Source organism: Somniosus microcephalus, chromosome 25, assembly GCF_052327205.1.
Source record: "Somniosus microcephalus isolate GS21.2 chromosome 25, FLI_Smic_1.0, whole genome shotgun sequence".
NCBI lineage: Eukaryota > Metazoa > Chordata > Chondrichthyes > Squaliformes > Somniosidae > Somniosus > Somniosus microcephalus.
Window position 1 is genome coordinate 45,849,318 of NC_141011.1, and position 27,008 is coordinate 45,876,325.

Consider the following 27,008-nt stretch of genomic DNA (forward strand, 5'->3'; position numbering starts at 1 on the left):
CGCGGCGGCTCCCGGCACGGCCCGCAACTCAAGGCCCAGGCTTCCCGGGCTGCTAGGCCGCGCCCGGCGCCAGCACAGCTGCTCGAAACAACCGTCAAAGTAGGCGAGCCTCCAGGCGAAGGGCAGGGGATCACTTCATTTCCTCCTGTTGCTAAATACAATTTAAATCTCAAATAAATTGTTATTTAATTCCCTAACACATAATTCAAATATTTACCATAGTTCCCTAACACACAGAAAGTGTGGGAAAAAAATTGTGAAGAATCAAGATGGCGGCCACTCACCTCGGTTCAGAATGATAAGGCCCGCCCACACACGCACCGATTGGTCGACCGTCAGGTCACCGAAGCGTAGGATTGGTCAATCGTCAAGTCACTCAACACTCAACTGTAGGATGGCACGCGCCAGGAACCCGCCGTACGATTGGTCGACCTCGATGTCACACGGTCGCTAATGAGATGCTAATGAGCGGAATGTTGAACGTTTTTTGGATACCGCGGGCGTAATTTTTGTCCGGTCGAAACGTAAATACGCCTATGACTGGTCCGTAATCGTAAGCTTTCTTTTGACGTGACGCGTGCGTCGGTACGCTCTATAACTTTCAAACGTATAGAGAACGGACAGACAGACAGACAGAAGAGCCGCTTTATATATATAAAAAAGATAGATAACTATTTGTGTGTGGTATTGGAGCTCTACTGCTACCTGTGGAACCGCAATCCCAGAAAAAGTCCCGTGGGATAAAATTTGAACAAAGCAATTTTTAACAAGGCGCTTGACGTAAGAAAACTACTAGGCACTTGGTCTAAGCGTTAAACAAAGCTTCAATCAACTGTTTTACAACATGGCGGTCTAGTTGTGTCCTTCACTAGTTCCTGTTAAGAATGTCCTGCGCAAGCTGGGCCCGTGCCCGAGTATTTATACGCTCCCTGGACAGCGCCACCCGCAGGCCGCTCAGTTGATTCATGTCAGCGCTGACCCCAGATTACAACAGAACCGACACCGTAGCTGCAGTAAAATGATTAAGTCATACTTCAGACTTCAAGCAACACACTAATATGGGGGCAATCCACAGCTCACACCTGCAGTTCTGCAACATGGCAAATCTCTCCAAGAACCAGGGGCACCGCTGAGCAGAGGTGAGGTAATTCCATACGGTCACAGAATTACATAGAATTCATAGCACAGAAACAGGCCATTTGGCCCAACTGGTCTGCGCCGGGGTGTATGCTCCACACAAGCCTCCACCCGCCCTACTTCATCTCACCCTATCTGCATATCCTTTCTTTTCCTTTCTCCCACATGTACTGATTGACGTAAGAAAACTACTAGGCACTTGGTCTAAGCGTTAAACAAAACTTTAATCAACTGTTTTACAACATGGAGGTCTAGTTGTGTCCTTCACTAGTTCCTGTTAAGAATGTCCTGCACAAGCTGGGCCCGTGCCCAAGTATTTATACTCTCCCTGGACAGCGCCACCCACAGGCCGCTCAGTATTATTTCATAAGTCTTTCTTTCATGAATGACTGATTCATGTCACTGATCTAGCTTCCCCCTTAAAGGCACCTGCGCTATTTGCCCCGACTACTCCACGTGGTCAGTAATAAGGCTGGGGAAATAATTAAGGGGCTAAATCGACCTGCTCCTCTGTGTCTGCCATATAAAAGTTGAGGCAAGTGCCTGAGAGCAGATTATCTCCCAATCATCTCAGGTGCAGCACGACGTTAGCATGGGCACGAGCCCCATCCTCCGCTCAGAGACAAATGACTGGACGGGGACGCGGGGGAGGAGAGAATTATAAATATGTAATCATAACCATCTGTGCATGTCAGGTTTACTAGCTTTTATTTCATATTATCCCCCCCCACCGCCGCACGTTCTGTTACTTTTGATTTGTCCTTTTACAGGGGCTTTTACCTCCTCGTACCTCTTTCAGCTGAGAGGGTAAAGAGCCAGTGGCCACAGACCTCTTCACAGCTACCAGTAATGCTGCTCTCTGCCAAGCTGACAGATGTCACTTGTGCCACAGACAACACATGTCAGTCTTCACCTGTCAGCCGTAGGAGTGAATCCTCTGGCAGCAAGGAGCTGTGTCAACAACAGGCTGAGGCTGTGCCTCAACTGTGACAGGCAGCGTAGGGCTCCAACCCACAACCACCCAGGTGGGGAGCAGTCATCAGCTCGGTTGCTGGCCTATATTGATCCTCCTCCACCATTTTCACTGGATAAGTGTTATGCTCCCCCCTCCCCCCCCCCCCCCGCCACTCCCACTCCCTTCAGGGAAATCTGATTGAGGCGCTACTGTCATTAAAAGGCTCTTTCAGTCTCATCTGCAATAAACTGCAGCGATTCCAATGACCCCAGCAGCCAGTCTGGGAGGCGAACCTTCACATACACCTGCTACTCCCCATGATAAAGCGAAGAACTTACAACCACAGTCAATTCTTCCAGTCCTCAGGGCAGTCACATGATAAAGTACAGGACATGTGTATTAAATCAATCAGTTGAGGAGGAGCACGATTAAAAAAACATTTAAATGGAGGCCTTCCAATTTGATACTGAAACATAAAAATACGTGACAGGGCGGGAGACTGCAGCCTACGCAGCTGCATTCAGTGGCACTCTCAGGTGGGCCCATCAAAAGACATGCTTAAAAGGGCATTGTCTTCATTAAAAGGTGTTCGACAAAAATATTTTCTTTCATTTATTTACAATCAGGCAATTCAAAGTGTAAATATCAGGATTACACATTGTTGCACCACTTATTGTCCTTTGTCTACTCTCGGACGTGCCGTCCTGTGGATGAGACATTAAACCGAGGCCCCGCCTGCTCTCTCAGGTGGACGTAAAAGATCCCACGGCACTATTTTGAAGAAGAGCAGGAGAGCTCTCCCTGGTGTCCTGGCCATTATTTATCCCTCAACCAATATCACTAAAACAGATTATCTGGTCACTATAACATTGCTGTTTGTGGGAGCTTGCTGTGCGCAAACTGGCTGCTGCATTTCCCTACATTACAACAGTGACTCCACTTCGAAAGTACTTCACTGGCTGTGAAGCACTTTGGGACGTCCTGAGGTCACGAATGGCGCTAAAGGAATGCATGGCTTTCTTTTTTTAAGTGGGGATCATGAGTTAACCAGCGGCCAGCTTTTCCTTGGGTTTGTGTGACAATAACGTCCCGATAAGTACCGAAGGAACGGATTCCTGCTTCTCCTCATCCAGCGGAGTCAGTGAAGCTCATCTCTGGAGAGAAGCTAAGAATGTGCTTAACTTTGTTTGGCTCCTGGGCTGTCCAACAAACTAGATGCTTCTAAAGGATTAATGACACATCTACGGCACTTAAACAAACCTTTCATCAAAACTAGCATAATATGGACTTCAATAATAACGTAACATTTATCTCCCTTTGTCAGTGCGCTAATACCTTTCGGGGAATCTACTGATGCATCAAGGACAAATGTGTTTTGTCAGCCATCAGACAGAAACATTGCTCAAAACACAAGACCATAAAAAACGCGAGACTGTTATGTACATAAAAATAACCAAAGCCAGAGTGAAGCTCAAGACTCTTTATTTAGGGCACTACTCGAACCCTTCAGTTATCATTAATAATAAAACCATTTGCATTTATATAATGCCTTATCACACTGAGATGGCTCAAAGTACTTCACGCGATGAATTACTTTTGGATTGCAGTGACTATAACGTAGGCAAACGCGGCAAGAATTCTGCATCAGCCACATCCCGCAAGCAGTAATGAGATGAGCGACCACTGAAGGTGTTTTGTGGTAGTGCTGATTGAGGGAGGAATGTTGGCCCGGACACTAGGAGAACCCATCTTCAAATAGTGCCACGGGATCATTAGCATCCATGTGAACTACATGAACAAGCCGGCTGAACCTCAATTTAACGTCTCACCTCAAGTTAGAATTACGGCCTTGGTAGCTCACTCCCGGCTATGGGTTCTTCTCTAAAAATGCAAAACGTTGAAACGCAAGAGAACTTACTGCACTCTCCCTGGGTTGCTACTTGGATATCTGTTTGCTTGATACAGGACTTAACGTGCAGCTCGCATTCATTCTTGTACGTGCTGCCGTCTGTGCCGCACACCAGCTGTTGGGAGCTGACACATTCTGTAGGGCAAACACACTTTCCTGTCTCTGCCTCGCATATGGCACCAAATTGGCAGTTTCCACAGCGATCTGGAAGCAAAAAACAATGATGACATCACTTGAATGCCAAAGTAACTCTTTTTCCATGCAGAGCAGCATCAAAAAAATAATAATTAAACATCCAGATTGATTCATAGACAAGGATGCACTGAAACCGTGCGGTAAGATGCGCAACATTAGGAATATACCGACATTGATTATACACAGGACGTTTCATAGTTCCCTGTTTTCCATTCTTCAGGATTAGTTTCCTTAGTTCCCAAGATAACCTGAGGATGCAGTCCTTAGTAATCTGATCACATTTCACAGAGAAAGTTGTTATTATTAATAAGGTGACAATATTACATAGAATTACATCGAGCGTACAGCACAGAAACAGGCCATTCGGCCCAACAGTTCCATGCCAGTGTTGATGCTCCACTTGAGTCTCCTCCCACCCTACCTCATCCAACCCTATTAGCGTATCCTTCTGTTCCATTCTCCCTCATGTGCTTATCTAGCTTCCCGTTAAATGCATCTATACTATTCGCCTCAACCACTCCTTGTGGTAGTGATAAGTACCAACTAATTGGAAGAACAGTTCCAAATGCAGGCTGCATTGTGAAACATTAATGGGATGACTGTCAGCTATGCCTAAATGTTCTTACCAACAGTATAATGACAAGACAGACATAGATGAGGTAGGCCGTTTGATCAACCCCACCAGAAGAAAGGCCTATAGTCCTCCATCAACACATTCAACGGTTTCTGAAATAATTCCAGGGTTTTCACCATCTATACTGTTACTACTGAAGCCATTTTTGATTTCTCTGAATGGAACAGATATAGAACAGCCTGAAAGCCGGATAGAAATTAACTGCATGCATGCAGCTAAAGAGGGAAATGACACCTTTTGCTAACCACAGTGGGAGTCTCTCTATCTCATTTTATACATTGCAGCTAGAAGCAGCAGGAGCAGAATCCATTCACACCACTGACTGCTGTACCAATCAGCAACCGAAAGAAAAGAACTTGCATTTATATAGCGCCTTTCGTGACCTCAGGATGTCCCAAAGCGCTTTACAGCCAATGAAGTACTTTCTGAAGTCTAATCACTGTTGTAATTACATAGAATCACATAGCGCCGCACAGAAACAGGCCATTCGGCCCCACTGGTCCGTGCCGGTGTTTATGCTCCACACGAGCCTCCTCCCACCCCTCGTCATCTCACCTTATCAGCATAACCTTCTATTCCATTCTCCCTCATGTACTTATCTAGCTTCCTGTTAAATGCATCAATATTACAATTTAGTTCTTGCGGATAACACATTCCAGTTTGGTTACAAAGCATGGACTTCCAGATACAGGATTACTGTTGTTTGACCAAGAATCAGCAGGGCACAAAGAGTAGACTTTAATGTCAGCCTTCACTAAGGTGTGAACCTTTTATCTGAGAGGGAACTACTGCAGTGAATCACTGGCAGCCATTCACATGGATCTATTTTAATAAATGTTTCTTTTTCCATTATGGAGAGTGCCTCTCTCGCCACAATACAACAAACCTTCTAAAAGGAGATAGAAATAGGTCACCGGATTTCTTCCCCTTGAGGCACTTCATTCATTAACAAATCAATCCAGACGTATTCATAACCAGCTGGAGAAATTAACTGCTAAAGGTAAATACTATTGTGGTTCAAGCCCTTGTAAAACCTACGCATCCATGGCTTACAAGCATGATTTGAAAGACGGACTCATATACGCAATAATGTAGATCGTGAATCGATTAATCAGTTTGATTCAATCTTAAATTCTATATCACTCACAGGAATCCAAACAACATTGTTAAATTTATGGAGACTTGAGATCTGATAAGAACTGGCTCAACAGACCTCTTATTATATTGTCCATGGCAGAGAGGTTTCTGGGAGGGATTTGCTTTGGCAAAATTATTCTACAGAAGGGTAAATTCTGCCAGGCCCCGGACATCATAGAGTCATAGAGTCATAGAGTAATACAGCACGGATAGAGGCCCTTCGGCCCATCGTGTCCGCGCCGGCCATCAAGCCCTGTCTAATCTAATCCCATATTCCAGCATTTGGCCCGTAGCCTTGTATGCTATGGCATTTCAAGTGCACATCCAAATGCTTCTTAAATGTTGTGAGGGTTTCTGCCTCCACAACCCTTTCAGGCAGTGAGTTCCAGACTCCAACCACCCTCTGGGTGAAAAAGTTCTTTCTCAAATCCCCTCTAAACCTCCCGCCCTTTACCTTGAATCTATGCCCCCTAGTTATCGACCCCTCTACTAAGGGAAAAAGCTCCTCAGCATCCATCCTATCTATGCCCCTCATAATTTTGTACACCTCAATCATGTCCCCCCTCAGCCTCCTCAGCTCCAAGGAAAACAAACCCAACCTGCCCAGTCTCTCTTCATAGCTGAAGCGCTCCAGCCCTGGTAACATCCTGGTGAACCTCCTCTGCACCCTCTCTAACGCGATCACATCCTTCCTGTAGTGTGGCGACCAGAACTGCACACAATATTCCAGCTGTGGCCTAACCAGTGTTTTATACAGCTCCATCATAACCTCCTTGCTCTTATATTCAATGCCTCGGCTAATGAAGGCAAGTATCCCATATGCCTTTTTTACCACCTTATCCACCTGTTCCGCCGCCTTCAGGGATCTGTGTACTTGCACACCCAGATCCCTCTGACCCTCCGTCTTGCCTAGGGTCTTTCCATTCATTGTGTATTCCTTTGCCTTGTTAGTCCCCCCAAAGTGCATCACCTCGCACTTTTCCGGGTTAAATTCCATTTGCCACTGTTCCGCCCATCTGACCAACCCATCTATATCGTCCTGCAGACTGAGGCTACCCTCCTCGCTATTTACCACCCTACCAATTTTTGTATCATCCGCGAACTTACTGATCATACCTTTTACATTCATATCCAAGTCATTAATGTAGACCACAAACAGCAAGGGACCCAGCACCGATCCCTGTGGCACCCCACTGGCCACAGGCTTCCAGTCACAAAAACAACCTTCGACCATCACCCTCTGCCTTCTGCCACTAAGCCAGTTTTGTATCCAATGTGCCAAGGCACCCTGGATTCCATGGGCTCTTACCTTCTTGACCAGTCTCCTGTGCGGGACTTTATCGAAGGCCTTACTGAAATCCATGTATACCACATCCACTGCGTTACCCTCATCCACACACCTAGTCACCCCCTCAAAAAATTCAATCAAATTAGTCAGACATGATCTTCCCTTGACAAAGCCATGTTGACTATCCCTGATTAATCCTTGCCTCTCCAAGTGGAGACACATTTTGTCCCTCAGGATTTTTTTCCAGTGCACATCAGAAATTTGTAGGCGCACTGCCCATGATTTTCCGTTTAAGCATGGCTGTGACAACATGAGAATAGCACCCCATACTGCATCAGTGTGATATTGTTTCCGTGTCCCACATCAGCCATTCTAGGAGTGATATTACCAATTAGTGTTGTTTTACACTCTCAGCCGATGCCCACAGACTGAGACCTGCACCAACTCATGTCACACAGGACCCTCACAGCCAGCTGACAGAAAATGTCATTTATTCCCATCAATCTGGGCTGTATTTGGACCCAGGTCCCAGAGGTGAAAGGCCAGCTCTGAATCCACTGTGTCAACCAGTCCCTTCCCCATCTCAGGAGAGATAGAACTTAATAAGATTATTTCCTTCAGATCAGCAAACACCATTTATATGCATGATCCAGTTCAAGGTTACACTCGCTCAATTGCAATATCCATTTGTACATTTAAATTAAGGTCATCTCATGTTCAAATATAATGGTTCCATATCAGCATCACCTGTCCCTGAGTTATAGAGATAGCTGTTTCAACAGCATCTCAGACTCTTTATTAAGGAGCGTTATTGATAACACACTCGGCTCTGCACTAAAATTGCAGTGAGATTAATAATAGTACGTAACAATGGGTAGAAATTGGATTCAATATAAAACCTTAATGGAATGTCATTCTGCTTGCTACACACAATCAGAGCCCAATAGCCCAGCCTGGCACAGGTTCTACACATCTGCCATAATTCACATTAACAGAATATTATACATCAAACGGAAAGATTAAACAGTTTCATGGTGAAAATGGAAAAGTAGCAAATTGAAAAGAGGCACATTTTTGTGGAAATAATTTAACTCATAAAATGAGCACTAGATATCCCCCCACCCTGAAAATAGTCATTGATTGACAAAGTTTTTGAAATCATTCAAAACCAATTGAAATATGAAGTGAAGCAAAGGGTACACTCAACCGTGCAAAGGAAACAACAACAACTTGCAGTTATATAGCACCTTCAATGTGGTGAAACGACCCAAGGAGCTTCACAGGAGCGTTATCAAACAAAATTTGACACCGAGCCCCATAAGGAGATATTAGGGCAGATGACCAAAGAGGTAGGTTTTAAGGAGCGTCTTAAAGGAGGAAAGAGAGGCGGAGAGGTTTAGGGAGGGAATTCCACAACTTAGGGCCTCGGCACCTGAAGGCACGGCCACCAATGGTGGAGCGATCAAAACTGAGGATGTTCAAGAGGCCAGAATTGGAGGAGAGCAGATATCTCGGAGGGTTGGGGGACTGGAGGAGATTACAGAGATAGGGAGGGGAGAGGCAATGGAGGGATTGGAAAACAAGATTTGGAAACATTGTAAATAGAAATAATTTTCCATAATAAGTTTACCAAAAGTTTTGACTGTGCAAATGAATGTTAAAATATAAATGTATATCAATGACTATGTACAGCAGCAGCCGATACTTGGTAAAGAAGTGAATGACAAGGTTTGACAGACACCTTAGTCGATCCTATGGTCGACTCTCTTGTTAGTAGGGAGCTAGCTGATCTCAACAAAGACAGCAATCGGGATCACGGAATTAGCTTTTTGATCTGAGCAGGAGTCAGTGCTTAACGCATAGGAGCAAAAAAAAAATTGGGAATGAAATATATAGTCGCAATGCCTCAGGGCCAATTCTCCTCCCTCACGTCCAATTCTGATGCTTGGTGTTGGAAAATGAGGGGTTGCGGTGGGGCGGAGAGAATCACTTTGTTTAAGTAGAGTTGGTGCTTTGAAGTAGACGGTGAAGAGAGGGGAAGATTTTCTGTATGCCAGGGGTAACAAAATCAGAACCAGATTCTTCCTGAATGCATTTACAATTTTACTATATTTTTTCCGAAGGTGAAATTTTCACCTCATTGTCGGGCACAGTGAAGGGCGTTTTACTCAGCGCCCAATCGTGCTTCATCTAATTTGAAATCGCTCGTGGTCTCCACCAGTTCCATTCTGCAGTGCTCACATCTATTACTGTACCTTGATGAGCACAAACGTTTACCAGAAACAGAAAAGTGAACAGAGTTCCATCCCAGCATTTACCTTCTCATTTCAGTACCTCACAACTTCTCCTTTTATCCCAATCTTTCCCAAATTTAGCAATAACATTTTGGGACGTAGCTCCGACTTTGTTTCTTTCAGTTAATTTAATGAGATCCTAAATATTCAGTAGGTTTGGTCACAAAGGATCCCACGCATTTGTTTCCGTGTCACATCCTACTTCTGCTTCTATTTCTGAAGTCCTAATTAGGTTCCCTATTTAGTCTGGCATCACATCTGCACTGTCGGTTTTGCCAGTTGGTGCCCATTGTCTCCTTTGGATACAGAATTTTCATTCCATTATTCTCCTTATTATCACTGTTGTTGTGCATCAGCACTTGCAGTTCTTTCTAATGGAAAATAGGACCGAGGCTCTCGAAAACTAAATCGCAGCAGGAGCTGCCAAAAATGACTTAATTTATCGTCATTCCACAGCGAAAATGTTTGGTCTGGAACATTTTTTGCACCTACAGTGAACTGACAGTATGTGGTCATTGTCACTCTTCCCACCAAAGTAGAGAAGTGATAGTGGAACCCCGCTTGATGTTACAATCGGGAAAACGGGGACTTGCAGTTCCTGGGACTGGAAAAGCAATTCCGGTCAAATTTAGGGTGTGAGTTCTGGTGTTGCTTCTTCTCAACTCACCCGTAAAGAATCCCACTGCTGATGCTGGTCAAACTGAGGCCTCGGAACAGCAAATGTACTTTAGGATAAACATTAGGACAAGCATAAAAATCCTGAACTTTTAGAGTACAAAGATAAGGGGTTCCAAACACTAATTATTAAAACTGAGTGAATATTGACATCACTGTGACAGCCAATGAATTGGAAGTGGGGTGTGACTTATGGCAACGATTGACAGGGAAAATACCCCATCATCTCCATTCTGGCTGGGACTTGTGGCAGCCTTATTAAAATACTCTGAAGTTGGGAGACTCTATAGCAGAATGGCTTAGTGATTCCAGGTTGAAGTAATCAGTCTCCTCTTCACTGCCTTAAGTGACATGACTTTGATCAGTCTTTCTTTTCCGCTGTTTCTCCAGCTCTTTCTCTGCCAATTTTCTTCCTTTCCAACCTCTCGCGGGCATTCACTACTCCCTGCTGGGATACACCTTCATGGGTGCCAAGTGGTACCTTGCCCAAGAGGCAGTTTTTCCATGTGCCTTGACAGTCAGTGAGCGCTGGCAGGAGCATCGCAGCTGAGTCGGATCCTGGTCTCGGACAAGAGCCATACATGCACAACTTCAGCAGGGATTGCCAAACTGGGATCGGGTGGGAAACCATGGCAATAGTTTCCTTTCCCAACACGGGGGAGTGAGGGCAATTGCAGTGCCACTGCCACTATCCTTGCTGAGATCAGCCAGCTCAGCACAAATGGGAGAGGGGCGCGGGGGAATTGAATCTGGAACTTTCCTGATCTATATGGCTACTGACGAGATACGTCCAATGCCCCATTGGGGAACCTCAAGTTTGACCAGCAGGCCCCAAGTTCCTAGACCTCTAAAAGCTAAAACTGCCCTTATCCTAACTCACCCCTGTGCTCGCTGACCTACATTGGCTCCCGGTCCAGCAACGCCTCATTCCTGTTTTTTAATCCTTCCATGGCCTCGCCCCTCCCTACCTCTGTAACCTCCTCCAGCCCTACAACCAATGTTCCCCGAAATTTTTTTGGGCTGCGTGACCCATTCAGTTTCATGCAGGCGCGAACTTTAACTTTGCAAAAGCCGGTCCTGGGCTGTGCAGGACCGGCAGGCCACGCAGCTTATCGGGAATGTTGCCTACAACCCCACCGAGATCTCGGCGCTCCTCCAATTCTGGCCTCTTGAGCATCCCCAATTTTAATCACTCCACCATGGGCAGCCGTGCCTTCAGCTGCCTGGGCCCTAAGCTCTGGAATTCCCTCCCTAAACCTCTCCGCCTCTCTACCTCCCTTTCCTCCTTTAGGACACTCCTTAAAACCTACTTCTTTGACCAAGCATTTGGTCATCTATCCTAATATCTCCTTATGTGGCTTGGTGTCAAATTTTGTTTGGTAACGCTCCTGTGAAGCGCCTTGGGACGCTTTACTATGTTAAAGGCACTATATAAATACAAGTTGTTGTTATTATTGGATAAATGCTGTTGGGAGTTCAATGTACGTCTTCATTATAACATATTTTAATGAGGCTGCGTGCCTCAGATTTTAGCTCTGTTTTACATTAACCGGCTGCGGGCCGGGTTTCCCAGGGCTCGGGAAACCCGGCAGCTGAAAGGAAGCACGAACGGCCGGATCCAACAGGTAAGAGCTTTTCCAGCACTGCTTGTGGGCCAGGAGGAACAGGAGTGCTTCTCCCCCGCCCCACCCCCAAGCAAACCTGTTTCCCCCTCCCCACAATCGGACCCTCCCCCCCCCACCCTGTGATTTATCCACTAACACCGCCCCCGCCTGCCGCACCCAATTGATCTCTCTACGTGATCTCTCTACACACCCCCCCTCTCAATTAGTCCCACTCCCCTGCTCTTTCTCCATAGCCCTACAAATTTTACCTTTTTAAGTATATATCCAATTCCCTTTTGAAAAAGTTACTATTGTATTCAATTTACCAGGACAAAAATGAAACGTCCATTAGGACAAGACAACAGCTGGCTAAATCTCATTTCATTTGTCACTGTGAACCAGCCTGAAGTGACAAGCAGGTGTTAAGACTGTCCGGGATTGTAATTAATATCCATTTGCTGAGGTTGAAGGTCTTGACCACCCCAGGTTAAGGGACCCAGGAGAAAACACATTGGCCGTTATATGTTTGTACTCAATGAAGGCTGCCCTGCGACCTGTGTTGCCCTCAGATCCGAAATGGGGGTTACGGCAGGCAAAAATTGATTTAAAAAAAAAAGTCTAATGGGTCCAGTCCCTCCCAAACCCGATGATGTCCCTGCTGTCTCTAACACAAAGATGGAGTAGCAGCATGAAGACCATTGGAGTGTGCATGTTCTGCAGTCCTCATCTTGCACATGATTATAACTGGGAAACTCACCATTAAGAGGGTGGGAATTACCAGGCTTCTAGACTCACATCTATTTGCGTTTAGATCCCTTATTTGCTGGTTTGTCCTGTTTGTATCTTGTGGGCCTTGAGGTTTGGAAAAGGCTGTGTTTAGCCCTGTTGTGTCACTGATGGGTAAATCCTGAATCAGAACACCCAGATATGTCAGTATCAGCAACCTGACACAGTCACAGGCACGATGGGCCGAATGGCCTCCTTCTGTGCTGTATGATTCTATGTAAATTAATGGGAACATGAATTTAAACTTCATACGCGGCCTGAGGCTTATTGCAGGCACATATGCGGCCAATACAGACAAAAGGTTGGACAGCCCCTAACCTAGAGTATATGTGGGTCATGTAACCAGAAACCTCACATAACACTGGGGTACAGATCTGTCTATACCTTAAACTTTCCAAGGACAATTCATGACTTTGTACAGCTCACACACTCAGGGTCAAAAAATTGTTTCTAACCCAATGCCCATTTTTCAAGCAGTAAATGAAGTGAGCAAATCAATCATTACTAACAAAGAATTTGGAATAAAGCCATTAATAAATCCATTGTTCTGTGGCTTCAGATTAATAATACCACGGAGAATATCAATCCTTTGTTGCATAGCAATAAAATGCAAAAGCAACACCCGCTGAATAACACAGAGCCGCTCAGCCCGACACCCACTCCCATTGCTTTTAATTTACACTCTGACCTCTTTCAGTCAGACGCCACCTGGTAGCCCCAGAAGATTAGGTCCATCTGCACATCTAGCTGGAGGACTGTGACATATGCAGGCAGCAGTTTGCCAAATGACCGACCATAGAGTGGGAAAGTGAATTACTGAATATCCATGACAACGGACTGCATGAACTATCTAACACACTCTGTTTTTTCTCTCCACCTGCCACGTTTCTGTTCATGGCGTGCACAGGATCCGGTCCAGCCGCAGACCTTACCAGAGTAAAAGCATCTCTACTCGCGCAGTTGATAGCGTGCTTGAAGAGGGATGAGGCAACCATCATCTATTCCCTCGAGGTATTCCACCTGTAAGGCTAGCCATGTACCGCTACAACCGTAGTTGGTGGCCTTGAGTGTCGGTCAGTGCTGCGGGTTTCGACTTGTGACCATCTGGGCAGTGAAGCCCACGCTGTTAGTCCTAAACTATCAGGGGGAAAAATTCGGTTGCTTTGCGCCTCCCGTTAGCGCCCTAAGTAATGGGGCACGGCGCCGCCAATGCCTCCCGCGAAATTCAGCGGGAGGTTAGCAACGGCGCTATTTGTTAGCGCCCCGCGGCGCTGCGCCACCAGCGATGACATCATCGCCGTGCGCAGCGCCCCGGCTGCGATCTTCGGTAGTGCCCCCGACTCACCGCCGGATGCCTGCCAGCACCAGTCCCCTCTGCCGTCCCCGGTCTCCTGACCCACTCCCCCGCGGAGTGCCGGCTGCGCTCTGTGAGCCCGGCGCTTCTCTTGAGTGCCAGGCTCTTTTGCCAGCACTCCGATCCCCAGTGGCCCAGCTGGGCCCCCGGTCGCACTGTGCAAGGCCCCTTTAAGAAGGGGAGGAAGGACTACAATACCGCAGCACATAGAGCCGCGATATTTCCTCACAGCGCCCCAAGAGGGAGGCGAGGCGCTTCCAGTAGCGACCCGCTTCCCTCTTGGGGCGCTACCACTCAATTTCGGCCGTGGGGGCGCTAATTTTTCCGGGGCGCTAAGAGTAGTGCCCCGGCGAAGTTAGCGCCCCAAAGGGGGCGTGACTCAATTTCCCCCCCTCAGTCTCCTCCCCTAAAGCACTTCATGCTTCAGGAAAGTCTACGGGAATCTTTAAGAGGAGCACAAATCCAGTTTGTGTGCAGGGGGAATGTGCGATACTGGACCAGACTAGGGGTGCCAACCCTCTAAGATTGTCCTGGCAACTCCAGGAATTGATTAATCTTCAACACACTGCTGCAAGCAACCCAGGAGAAAAATCAAAGGGCTTTAAAACCTGTAGCGCTTTTTTTGATTTTCTTTGAATGCTTTTATTCAAGTCTCGTTCCAGGGACTTGAGCACAAAAATCTAGGCTGTCACTCCAGTGCAGTACTGAGGGAGTGCCGCACTGTCCGAGGTGCCGTCTTTCAGATGAGACGTTAAACTGAGGTCCTCTCTGCTCTCTCGGGTGGATGTAAAAGATCCCATGGCACGATTTCAAAGAAGAGCATGGGCGTTCTCCCCGGTGTCCTGGCCAATATTTATCTCTCAATCAACCATCACGAAAAACAGATTTTCTGGTCATTATCACATTGCTGTTTGTGGGAGCTTGCTGTGAACAAATTGGCTGCCGCGTTTCCTACATTACAACAGTGACTCCACTTCAAAGAAAAGTACTTCATTGGCTGTAAAACGCTTTGGGACATCCTGTGGTCATGAAAGGTGCTATATAAATGCAAGTCTTTTTTTAATTTGTTATAAAAATATTGGGGGTAGGTAAAAAAGGCTGTTTGACTGACAGCCAAGAATGACACAATTGAGTAATAAAGTCTGTTTGCTTTCCAATTGGCCCAGGAATACGGTGCCCTGTGAGGATGGATGTGTTGGGCGACCAATGGCGGGAGTGTGGGGACGGGGCAGTTAGCGATGGCAGGTCATGTGATGAAACCTCTCGGAATATGTCCTACCAGAGTTGGTAACGCGAGACCAGACAGGATGACATTCAAAGACAAAATATGGTGATGAGCTAAAGAGAAAGTACTCCTAGGATTCTGTCTCCGTTGGAGATGACTGCCTGCTGGGTGCTGACTCACTGTTACCATTCCCAACTACTTAAGATCGACACCATGGCAGTGTGGCCGCATTGGGCTTAATCTCCTGTTTGCTCCCCAACTCCTAAGATAAGATTTTTATCGTGTTGACTTCAAAAAGACAAAAGTCCGAGTGAATCGACTTAGGATTTCATCCTGAGAGTCCTGGCCCTCAGGTGGACACTCAATCTCACCCAACACTCCATGATGAGAACGAGAAGCATTATTATGTTGCAGCATTAATAAATAACTTGACTGCATCCTTTTGAATAACCTTAGACAGATAACTAGAGTGGGATGGAGAAGAAGGGGGAACAACCACTGTGAATAGAATCATTAGGAGCCTACAAGCAAAGTTTGTGATTGTGAGAAGCAGACAGAATAGAGGTGAAAATGATTACACTACAGGATTCTGCAGAGCAAATCTGGCAAGGTTAGATTTCCAACTCATACGTTATTTATTATACAACATACAAAAGTAAAACATGGAAATAACATTCACAGCTTTTAAATGCTTTTACTTTAACAAGAACTTCAGGAACCGATTTGAATAACTATATTTTTGACTTACCACAAGGACCCTTGTGCTTGACCTGGATGCGTTTTTTCAGAATACAGGCCATGGCCTCCAATTCACACTGATTGCCGTATATGTGCTCATCGCTGCCACAAACAGGCTCGTACACGTTCTGACAGGTCTGCTGGCACTCACACACAGCTTTGTTATTCTTCACAATGCATTTGGACCCAAAATCACATTCAACGTTCAGGCAGGGGCTTAGAGTGTTAAGGTCTGTTTGAAGAAATCAAGCAGGAGGTTATTTAAAGGTTTTATTTATGCATTGCCGTTTGAAGTGGCTCGGCTTACAAGCGACTGGAAATCAAACCCATTCATAGGAACATAACACAAGAATTAGGTGCAGGAGTAGTCCATACGGCCCCTCGAGCCATTCAATAAGATCATGGCTAATCTTCGACCTCAAATCCAGCTTCCTGCCTGATCTCCGTGTCCCTCAATTCCCCTAGAGTCCAAAAATCTATCTAGCTCAGCCTTGAATATATTCAATGGCTCAGGGGTAGAGAATTCCAAAGATTCACAACCCTCTGAGTGAAGAAATTCCTCCTCATCTCATTCTTAAATGGCCGGCCCCTTATCCTGAGACTATGCTCCCCTAGTTCTAGACACTCCAGCCAGGGGAAACAACCTCTCAGCATCTACCCTGTCAATCCCCCTCAGAATCTTTGTTCACCCTCCCCGGCCTTGTACTCAGAGTACACGGGCAATTCTTCTACTCCAGATTTGGAGGATATCTGTTCACACACTTTAGGCCCGGGGGGTGTCCAAGTTACAGGCCCCAAACCTTAGCACTCTGGCCCATGAAACCCAGGAAGCTCTGTCTCTTTTCCACTTACATTTCTTAAGCAATCTGTTTGAATTTCATGGGTCTAGATTTGAAAAGGGTTGTTTTCTCCTGGTGAATAAATTTTAAAACAGGACGCCTGGGTTTGCTAGCGCTAACAACTTGTGGTAGGCACAAATCGATGGAAATGTGTGGAGTTAAACCGTAATATAAACAGAATATTCTGGAAATGCTCAGCAGGCCAGGCAGCAACTTGTGGGTGCTCGCTCCACAGATGCTGCCTGACCTGCTGAGCAACCTTCCCACTAAGCTGGGCGGCGGTCTGGAGATCCCGTGCAGGCCACTCACCGGCTTTTAAACGGGGGGAAAAAAGTGCATGCGCGAAAATTTGAACGGGCTGCGTAGCCACTTAAAGGGACAGCGCACGGAAAAAAAATAGGGGGAACACTGCTGCATTTCCAGCATTTTCTGCTTATATTTCAGATTTCCAGCATCCGCAACAGTTTGCCTTTGATTTAAACTTTACTTGGCTCCCTCCATGCCAGGCACCTAAGTAGTCCACAGAGACAAGAAATTTTGGACACCCCTGTTTTAACTTTTGTTTCCAGGTTCCCAAGCATCATTCCTAAACAGTTAAGAACATAAGAAACAGGAGCAGGAGTCGGCCATTCGGCCCCTCGAGTCTGCTCCACCATTCAATAAGATCATGGCTGATCCAATCTTGGCCTCAACCCCACTTTCCCGCTCTCTCCCCAAACCCCTTGACTCCCTTGTAGTTCAAATATCTGTCAATCTCCACCTTGAATATATTCAGTGACTCCGCCTCCACAGCTCTCTGGGGTAGAGAATTCCAAAGATTCACGACCCTCAGAGAAGAAATTCCTCCTCATCTCCGCCTTAAGTTCACATTAAAGAGGCTGCATCACCTGAAAAGGTTCCAAAGAGTCCAGACTAGATTTGTAACTCGGCATATCTAATAATGTAAGGCCACCAACAACTGCTTGCATACAGTGTTGTAAATTCTGCTGAAATTAAAGAACTGGAGCAGATACAACACTAGCTGCAAAACAAATGGTCACAACTGAGGTGGCTTTTTGAGTGCTGATTGTTATACAACTGGCATAAAAAAATACCAATAAATTGCTGATTAACTGGGCTGCTGTAATATTTCATTTACATTAAGCCCCGGTGATGTCCTGCCAACGTCTGCAAGTTCAGGAACGATTCAGTGTACTGCAGGTCCATATGATGGAGCATGACTATGAAACAAGACAGGCAAATCCATTGCTTGTGTTCCTGCCACACTGAACTTAAAATGAAAGTAAAAAGTTGTTTTTTTTCTCTTCTCTTTAGCTTGTCTCAAGTTAAGTTTAATAAACTGGGCGCAGAGGTTGAATAAAGTGGGGGAAATACGCCGGGAGGGAGGGTGAGCCCACTCGAGGAGATTGAAGCAGTCAGCGGGGTGAGGGGGGGGACATTGCTGGGACACCATGACTTTAGCAGTGGGCTCTATGGAAGCGATATTCCCACTGGAGGCGAGATGGAGGCAGGTTTCAGTTTGGGTGGGTTTGAAACCCGCCTTCACTGATAGGTTTCAAAAATTTGCGATTTTCTCATGATTGGCCAGTTGATTTCAGAGGTGTGGGATGCCCTTGGTCGATTAGTGTTTTGGGACTGAAACTCGCCTCTGTTGACAGCACTTTTCCAGTCTGGTTTTATGGCTTCTTGCTCCCTTGGCTCATTCCACAGCATTTCTGCATCTCCTGCACCACCTCCAGCATCTTTTGAGAAACCACTATGTCCAATTCCAAGACAAGGGCCTACCCGAGGCTCTTGGATGAGGCGCTGCAAATGTTGTTGGAGGGGGTGACAGCTAGCATGGAGGTGCTTTTCCACTCATCTCGGAGAAAGAGGCATGCCAAAGAAACCAAGGCTGTGTGGGTACAGCTGGCAAGGGATATAACCTCCAGAACTGTGTGCAGATTGGGAGACTGTTTCTGTGTATTGATGAAATGCCATCCCTGTTGGAAAGCATTAAAATGATTTGAAGCCAAAATTTTGGCGTTATGCCATCTGTTTTTTTGCCTTAGGCAGCTCCACATTACGGGCACTGCCACACTTGCATTGTCAGGTTGGTGGCCTGAGTGAAAGGAGGCCAAAGAGTCACGTCCATTGTCAATGATGCCCTAGGATGGAGCAAAGGACATGTACCAACTTGGGCAACCTATGCAAATCTGGCCATGATAAGTTCATCCCTTGCATCCTGGGCTCCTCCTCCTCCAGATCCTCCTCCTCCCCCTCCTCATCCTCATCTGAGGTCCATGCAGAAAGAAAACGAATGGTTCCTGTCATGAATCTTACCATTCATGTAGAAATGACTCATGAAATAGCACTGGGCGGCCAGCTGGTGGCACCATCCAAGGAAAGTATAAATACTCAGGCGTGGGCCCAGCTTGCTCAGGACATTTTTGTAACCAGGAACTAGTGATGTAACTAGAGCTCATGGTTGTGAAACAGTTGATTAAAGCTTTGTTTTATACTCAAACCAAGTGCTTAGTAGTTTTCTTACGTCAGTTCCCATGCTGCTTGTAGATGCCTCCTTTGGGGAAGCGCTCATTGCAAGCGGGGAGAGGGTCTTCCAAGGAGGTCCCACAGTTGATGGAGTCAAGCTGCAGCATCTCCGACTTCGGAAGGCCTTCTAAAAGTGCTCAGAGACCTTTTAAAGCGCAGGTCTGGCACCTGCAAGTAAGCCTTGCAGCAATAAACGATGTCTTGTTAGACCTGCAGCAGTGAGGAGGCCACCCACGAGTCAACCCGCCAGGTGGTTTAGGAGGCGCGTGGATCACGCCAAAAAGCCGGAAAAATCACGAGGGCCTCTCACAATAGGCTTAGAGATGCCCTTAATGAGCATTTAAGGATGTTAAATAGCGCAATGGCCAGCTGGAGGCGGGAGCATTTCCCGACCTCCAAAACCGGCACTGGAAAAATCCCAAGGAGGCGGGTTCTGTACCCGGCCTCTTTGAATCTGATTTTCCCGCCTCCAAACCTGCCCCCTCCGACATCAGAAAATCGCCCCCATAGGTGGCTCAGTGACAAATTTTTAAAATCTTATAATACTCCTGTGAAGCGCCTTGGGACGTTTTACTACGTTAAAGGCGCAATATAAATACAAGTTGTTGTTGTTCTATACACTGGTCAGATCCCATGCACCTCAGAGCAGTCCCAAGCTTGCGAGTCCACCTCTTCAGATACCTCTCCTGGACTGGGAGCCGACTCAGGAACAGCGCCAAATGGGAGCCAGATTTCCACTTTCTCCACCTCCCATTCGCTAATATAAATAGGTCGAACAGACTGACCAGGCAATGTCAACCACCCTCTGAAAAATACCACCAGAAACAAGGCACACCTCAATATGGAGGGCGGGTGGGTGGGGGGCGGGGGTGGTGCAAGAAACAGAACCTAGAACCTTTTAAAAAAAAAATCCCTGCCAGTGTCCCCTTCCTCTCCTGAAAGTTCTAGCTCACAATAGGGAAGATTCCTGGGTGCTGAACGGCTCCAATACCCCACACACATGGGCATTATTCATGTGTAAGACTAGACAGAAAATGCAAAGTGGCTATTCGACTGTGCCAGGCGTCATTGTCACGTCTGATTCTGTCCTGACTGGAAATGTCCTCTCTACAAAACTGATTCTTCAGGACTCACTAAAACACCAAGTTCATCTGCCTGAGCCTACAATGGAGTCTCAGAACAGCTGCAATGCCTCACAGCTGCATCGGCAACATTTGGTAAAATAAGAGCATAAAAAATAGGAGCAGGAGTCGGCCATTCGGCCCCCTGAACCTGCGCCACCAGTCAATAAGATCATGGCTGATCTTCTATCACATCTTCACTTTCCTGCCCAATCTCCATATCCTTTGATTCTCCTCTAGTCCAAAAATCTATCGATCTCAGCCTTGAATATACTCAACGACTCAGCATCCACAGCCCTCTGGGGCAGAGGATTTCAAAGATTCACAACCCTCAGTGAAGAAATTCCTCCTCATCTCGGTCTTAAATGGCCGGCCCCTTATCCTGAGACAATGCCCCTCGTTCTAGACTCTCCAGCCAGGGGAAACAACCTCTCAGGATCTACCCTGTCAAACCCCCTCAGAACCGGATGTTAGCATACAGCCCAGATCAAAATTTCAGTTTGTTCAGACTTCATGAAAGAGCAACATTTTTTTAAAACCAGTTTCCCGGAGCTGGCTCTATTTTGATGTCAGTCCAAATGCACAGCTGCCATCTCAGTGGTAAGCGATTGTAGCATTGGGTTGACTAACAAAGGATAGCTGTCTCGAGTGACCCCCGTCGTAATTACGGTGACGTCTCAGTTATTAAAATGGTTTGTGTAACAAATATTGCACTTTAGTGACCATCAATAGTAATCGATAATACCGCGGGCAATGCAGTACTTTTTTAAAAAAAAGCATCCTCAATCTTCCTGTTGAGTTTCTCCATTACTACTTCCTAAGGGAGCAGAGGCTGGTTCGAAATCACACGTGACACATCCATTGGTGCTGCCAAATTGTGCAATTATCTGTCGACATCACCAGAACTTGATTACAGGTTCAACAATTCGCTGCTATTTAAATCCAATTGAAATCAATTCAGGCTGAAGCCCGCCAGGTCACCGCTTCTGGATAAGCTTTCAGTAGCGTCGTGAAATGCTGCTGTGTAGAAACAATGCTGGGTTTTAAAAGAACGCTGTGAAAACTGAACACACTGAAGGATAACTCCTGCAGCTAATCTAACCTTCTACTTGTGGATTAAGAGGGAGTATAACATTCAATTCTGATAGGCCTGACCCGTGTAAGGAGCTGCAAACACTTCTGTACTGAACGGGCTGTAAGCCGCGGTACAAACTACAGGTTTTGGAATAAATAATGCCAAGTGCAAACACAGAATGTGACGAAGGCACTGGCCAGTGTTCCCTCTAAGCTGCGCGGCCGCGCAGTAACGGGAAAGGTTCCGCGCAGGCCTTTGCATTGGAAGTGCCGCGCCTGCGCAGAAATTTAAAGGGACCGCGCGTTAAAAGAAACAGACTAGCGCAGAACAAGCGGGGACCTTGGCACTGACCTCACTGCTTACCGCAGATCAGGTGCGGTTCTCTGGTCTTAGCCTGATTCAGTTAGTCTCCCAAGGACGTTGAGTGAAAGCTCCTCCTCGCTAAGCCCAGATGCAATCAATCGAACGAGACCAATACTGCTCAACCCTAATTGGCTGCTTCCCGCGAGTGACTCTCCAAAGCCCCAAACAGACCAAGGTCACCAAGTGTAGCATTTAATCATACACACACACATACTTACCCTCCTTCTGCTGCATTCTGCACTCAGCTCCTTTCTGAACCAGTTAAATGAATTCTAGGTGTTAATAGCTTTTGATGGTGGGGGGGGGGGATTTGTTTGACCAATTTTATACTGTTTCTAGATCAGCAACTGTAGCCATAGAATGACACAGCACAGAAGGAGGCCATTCGCCTCATCGTGCCTGTGCCGGCTCGTTGAAAGAGCTCTCCAATTAGCCCCACTTCTCTGCTCTTTCCTCATCAGCCTGCAATTTTCTCCAAATCAAATATTTATCCAATTCCCTTTGAAAGTTATTATCAAGTCCGCTTCCACCACCCTTTCAGGCAGTGCATTCCAGATCATAACAACTCGCTGTGTAAAAAAATTCTCCTCTTCTCCCCCCTGGCTCTCTTGCCAATTACCTTAAATCTGTGTCCTCTGGTTACCGACCCTCCTGCCACTGGAAACAGTTTCTCCTTATTTACTTACAGTCCTCAAAGGGTTAAACAAAGCCTTGCTAGACCAACAACTTTCTTGGCTAATGTTAAGAGGCAAACTACTGTGACAAGCAGTCCGTTCGTTCTTTAAAAGCATCTTCTCTCATCCCCCTCCGCCTCCCCCCCACTGGAGATCCCAGCTGTGCGAGCAGTCTCAAGGCCATCAGAGCACCAGCAGGTGTCTCCGCCACATATGGAAACACTCGCCAAATGATGCAGGGAGAGATAATTCAGCTCAGCAAGCCGCAAACGCTGGCATTAATGCTCAGACTGCGTGTGTGCTGGAAGAATGAAGATCACCATCAAAAAACCCGAAGGATTCAAAATGCTGGGTATTCGAGCACAGCCCAAGGTCTGCGGCACCTGAAATGCGATGCTCCGTAACAGTAATAAGGATAGAGATCCTAGGTACACATGTAGGACAGACAGATGCATAGACACAAAGCAGCACAGCAAAACAACAGGGTGTAAAAAAACAAAAACCCTCAGTTGCAATAATTCGCAGTCCTTTTCCTCCTCTTGCCCCCTCATTATTCTCCCCTCCTCTCCTGATAGCGCTGACTTATGCTGGCTTCCACAAGAGACAACATCCCCCTCGTACTTAAGTACTTATATCGCACAAATGGCCATTTTTCCAGCATGATGCTATTCGACTAAGAGGGTCATCATAGCCAAGACCAATCACGTCATCACTCAACATCCATGCATGAGCATTGAAAAACAGCTTGGCACTTTTGACATCGGAAATGTCCCAAGGTGCTTTATAGCTGATGATGGGGGAGAAAAAAAGGAAAAAAATAAAATATAGATACAAACAAGCTAAAGGAACAGAAGGCGAGCAATGGTAGGAGAGTTGGTGGAGATGATCAAAAAGCTCAGTCAAAAGGGTGAGTTTTGAGGATTTTTTTAAATAGTGGAGAGCTGCAAGACTTTAGAGAGGGAGTTCTCGAGCCGAGGGCCAATGTTGTTCGAGCTTTGCCGACCAAGGATTGGTGAAAGGAAAGGAGGGTGCACGGGAGACCAGGGGTAGAGGACCGAAGGGATACAAGGCTGGCACAGGTTGTAGAAACAGGAGGGGACAAGGCTGTGGAGGCATTGGAAGACAAGAACAAAGATTTTTTTATTCAATCCACTTGGGATGGGTGGACCAACGCGGATCAGTGAGGATCAGGCATGGCGGGAGGGCTGGGCGGGATCTGAACTCCTGAGCTTTGCACAACGTGGAGTTTACGGAGAGTGAGGGCTGACAAGGAGGACACTGGAGTCCAGCTTCAGCAGGAGTCACTGGACGGTGATCAGGAGCAGACAACATGGCTAATCCTTCTCTTAGCCTTCATTACAAGAGGATTTGAGTATAGGAATAAAGAAGTCTTACTCCAATTATATAGGGCCTTGGTGAGACCACACCTGGAGTGCTGTGTACAATTTTGGTCTCCTTACCTAAGGAAGGATATACTTGCCATAGAGGGAGTGCAACGAAGGTTCACGAGATTGATTCCTGGGATGGTGGGACTGTCGTATGAGAAGAGATTGAATAAACTAGGCCTGTATTCTCTTGAATTCAGAAGAATGAGAGGGGATCTCATTGAAGCATACAAAATTATTACAGGGCTTGATAGGGTGGATGCTGGGAGAATGTTTCCCTTGGCTGGGGAGACTAGAACCAGGGGCCACAGCCTCAGGATAAAGGGTAGGCCATTCAGGACTGAGATGAGAAGAAATTTCTTCACACAGAGGGTGGTGAATCTTTAGAATTCTCTACCCTAGAGGGCTGTGGAGGCTCAGTCATTGGGCATATTCAAAACAGAAGTCGATAGATTTCTGACTAGTAAAGGCATCATGGGATATGGCGATAGGGCCGGTGAATGGAATTGAGGCAGAAGATCAGCCATGATCTCATTGAATGGCGGAGCAGGCTCGAGGGGCCGAATGGCCGACTCCTGCTCCTATTTCTTATGTTCTTATGTTCTCTTCCCTTGGCCCAGGAGGGCTGAAGCCAATTATAGCAGCCCCCTCACCCATCACCAATAATCTTCAGTCTAGTCTGTTAAGTACGGATCAGATTTTTCAGATGTTATGGTGTATATGAAGAAGCACTTCAGGGATCATTAGTTAAGACATGTTTTTTCTAACCCGGAGAAGTGGATAATTTTCTTTTAAATTAAAGTGTTGATGTTGACGCTCAGTCTGGTAATTGGCTTCACTCATTTTTGACAGTTGTTATTGCTTACTAAGGATGAAATGAAAGATAAAAATGGTTTTCTTATATAACAACTTGTATTTATATAGCGCCTTTAACGTAGTAAAACGTCCCAAGGTGCTGCACAGGAGTATTAAAAGACAAAAAATTTGACACCGAGCCACGTAAGGAGAAATTAGGGCAAAAGCTTGGTCAAGGAGGTAGGTTTTAAGGAGTGTCTTAAAGGAGGAAAGAGAGGTTGAGAGGCGGAGAGGTTTAGGCAGGGAATTCCAGAGCTCAGGGCCTCGGCAGCAGAAGGCACGGCCACCAAAGGTTGAGCGATTATAATCAGGGATGCTCAAGAGGGCAGAATTAGAGGAGCGCAGAGATCCCGGGGGGGCTTGTGGGGCTGAAGGAGATTACAGAGATTGGGAGGGGCGAGGCCATGGAGGGATTTGAAAACAAGGATGAGAATTTTGAAATCGAGGCGTTGCTTAACCGAGAGCCAATGTAGGTCAGCGAGCACAGGGGTGATGGGTGAACGGGACTTGGTGCAAGTTAGGACACGGGCAGCCGAGATTTGGATCACCTCAAGTTTATATTGGGTATAATGTGGGAGGCCAGCCAGGAGTGCGTTGGAATAGTCAAGTCTAGAGGTAACAAAGGCATGGATGAGGGTTTCAGCAGCGGATGAGCTGAGGCGGGGAGGGAGACGGGCGATGTTACGGAGGTGGAAATAGGCGGTCTTAGTTATGCCAGGGATGTGTGGTCAGAAGCTTATTTCAGGTCAAAAACGACACCAAGGTTGCGAACAGTGTGGTTCAGCCTCAGACAGATGTTAGGGAGAGGGATGGAGTCAGTGCCTAGGGAACGGAGTTTGTGGCGGGGACCGAAAACAATGGCTTCGGTCTTCCCAATATTTAATTGGAGAAAATTTCTGCTCATCCAGAACTGTATGTCGGACAAGCAGTCTGACAATTTATAGACCGTGGAGGGGTCGAGAGAAGTGGTGGTGAGGTAGAGCTGGGTGTCGTCAGCATACATGTAGACACTGACGCTGTGTTTTCGGATGATGTCGCCAAGGGGCAACATGTAGATGAGAAATAGGAGGGGGCCAAGGATAGATCCTTGGGGGACATCAGAGGTAACAATGCAGGAGTGGGAAGATTATTGCAGTTGATTCTCTGGCTACGATTAGATAGATAAGAATGGAACCAGGCGAGTGCAGTCCCACCCAGCTGGATGATGATGGAGAGGCGTTGGAGAAGGATGGAGTGGTCAATCGTGTCAAAGGCTGCAGACAAGTCAAGAAGGAAGAGGAGGGTTACCTTTGTCACAGTTACAAAGGATGTCATTTGTGACTTTGATGAGAGCAGTTTCGGTACTGTGGCAAGGGCGGCAACCTGATAAAGCATGGGAGCATTAATGAAGCAGCGACCAAGCATGGTCTGAAATTATTCTGAAGAGCTGGTCATGTTTCTATGGTGAAGCTTCCAGGGACACACGTCTCCATTTCTCTATAGACTGACTCCCTAATCGGGGCGGTGCAGCGCTGGGAGCATTGGCAGTGAAATCACGGGACTGCAGGTTTGCCAAGGTTACTGAAGGCCAGATCCAGTGAGAGATGTGACTGAGAGTCAACCGCCTCTGAAACAGAACCTGATCACATTATAGGGCCTTGCTGTGAATTGGAGTTACAGTCAGTCACACCACACAAGAAGCAGCACCTTGAACAGTCACTTCTTAAAATGAAATCGTATTTGTTGTTGTAAAAAAAACTGTGCACTACAAGCTGAAAATTCCTTAAAAGAAATTTGATGTTGACAGGTGTCAGAACGTCCCTCTAACTGTCCACTCACACCAGTTAAATCACTGTGTTTCTGCTCATTAACCCTGTGTGTACAGAATGCGCCGGTTTCAAAATACCGACAGCTTTTCTGCCCGCCACGTAGCATGGACGGAGATTTCTGGAATTTTCTAGTTTGAACAGTCGCCTTCTCCAGTGCCTTGATGCTTTTTTACTGAGGGAGGGTGAGGAGTAAGGAAAATAAAGGCAGAGGGAGGGGATGTTACAGGACAAACGACAGGCACATTAAGGTAACGGAAGGGAATCACTACACTAATGGGCAACCCACACTGCGTGATATTACTGTACTGATAAATGCGGTAATCTGCGAGCCAACACTTTCAAGAAATAAATCGGTTAATGCCTTAGTCACAAGTGGATAAAGGGATTCCATACAAAAGCATGTATGCTTACACGTCTTAACTAAC

General features: G+C 46.5%; 1 protein-coding gene across 11 annotated transcripts in view; it reads right to left on the bottom strand.

The window, feature by feature from the left end:
* agrn (agrin) overlaps positions 1–27,008 on the bottom strand; it is a 540,540-nt gene that overhangs the window by 107,094 nt on the left and 406,438 nt on the right. For all 11 annotated transcript variants that reach the window (XM_085967315.1, XM_085967316.1, XM_085967311.1 and 8 more), the window contains 2 exons: positions 15,942–16,163; positions 4,011–4,205 (listed from right to left, as the gene is read on the bottom strand). In XM_085967315.1, the coding sequence (XP_085823441.1) occupies positions 4,011–4,205; positions 15,942–16,163 (417 nt within the window). The remainder of the gene's footprint in view (positions 1–4,010; positions 4,206–15,941; positions 16,164–27,008) is intronic.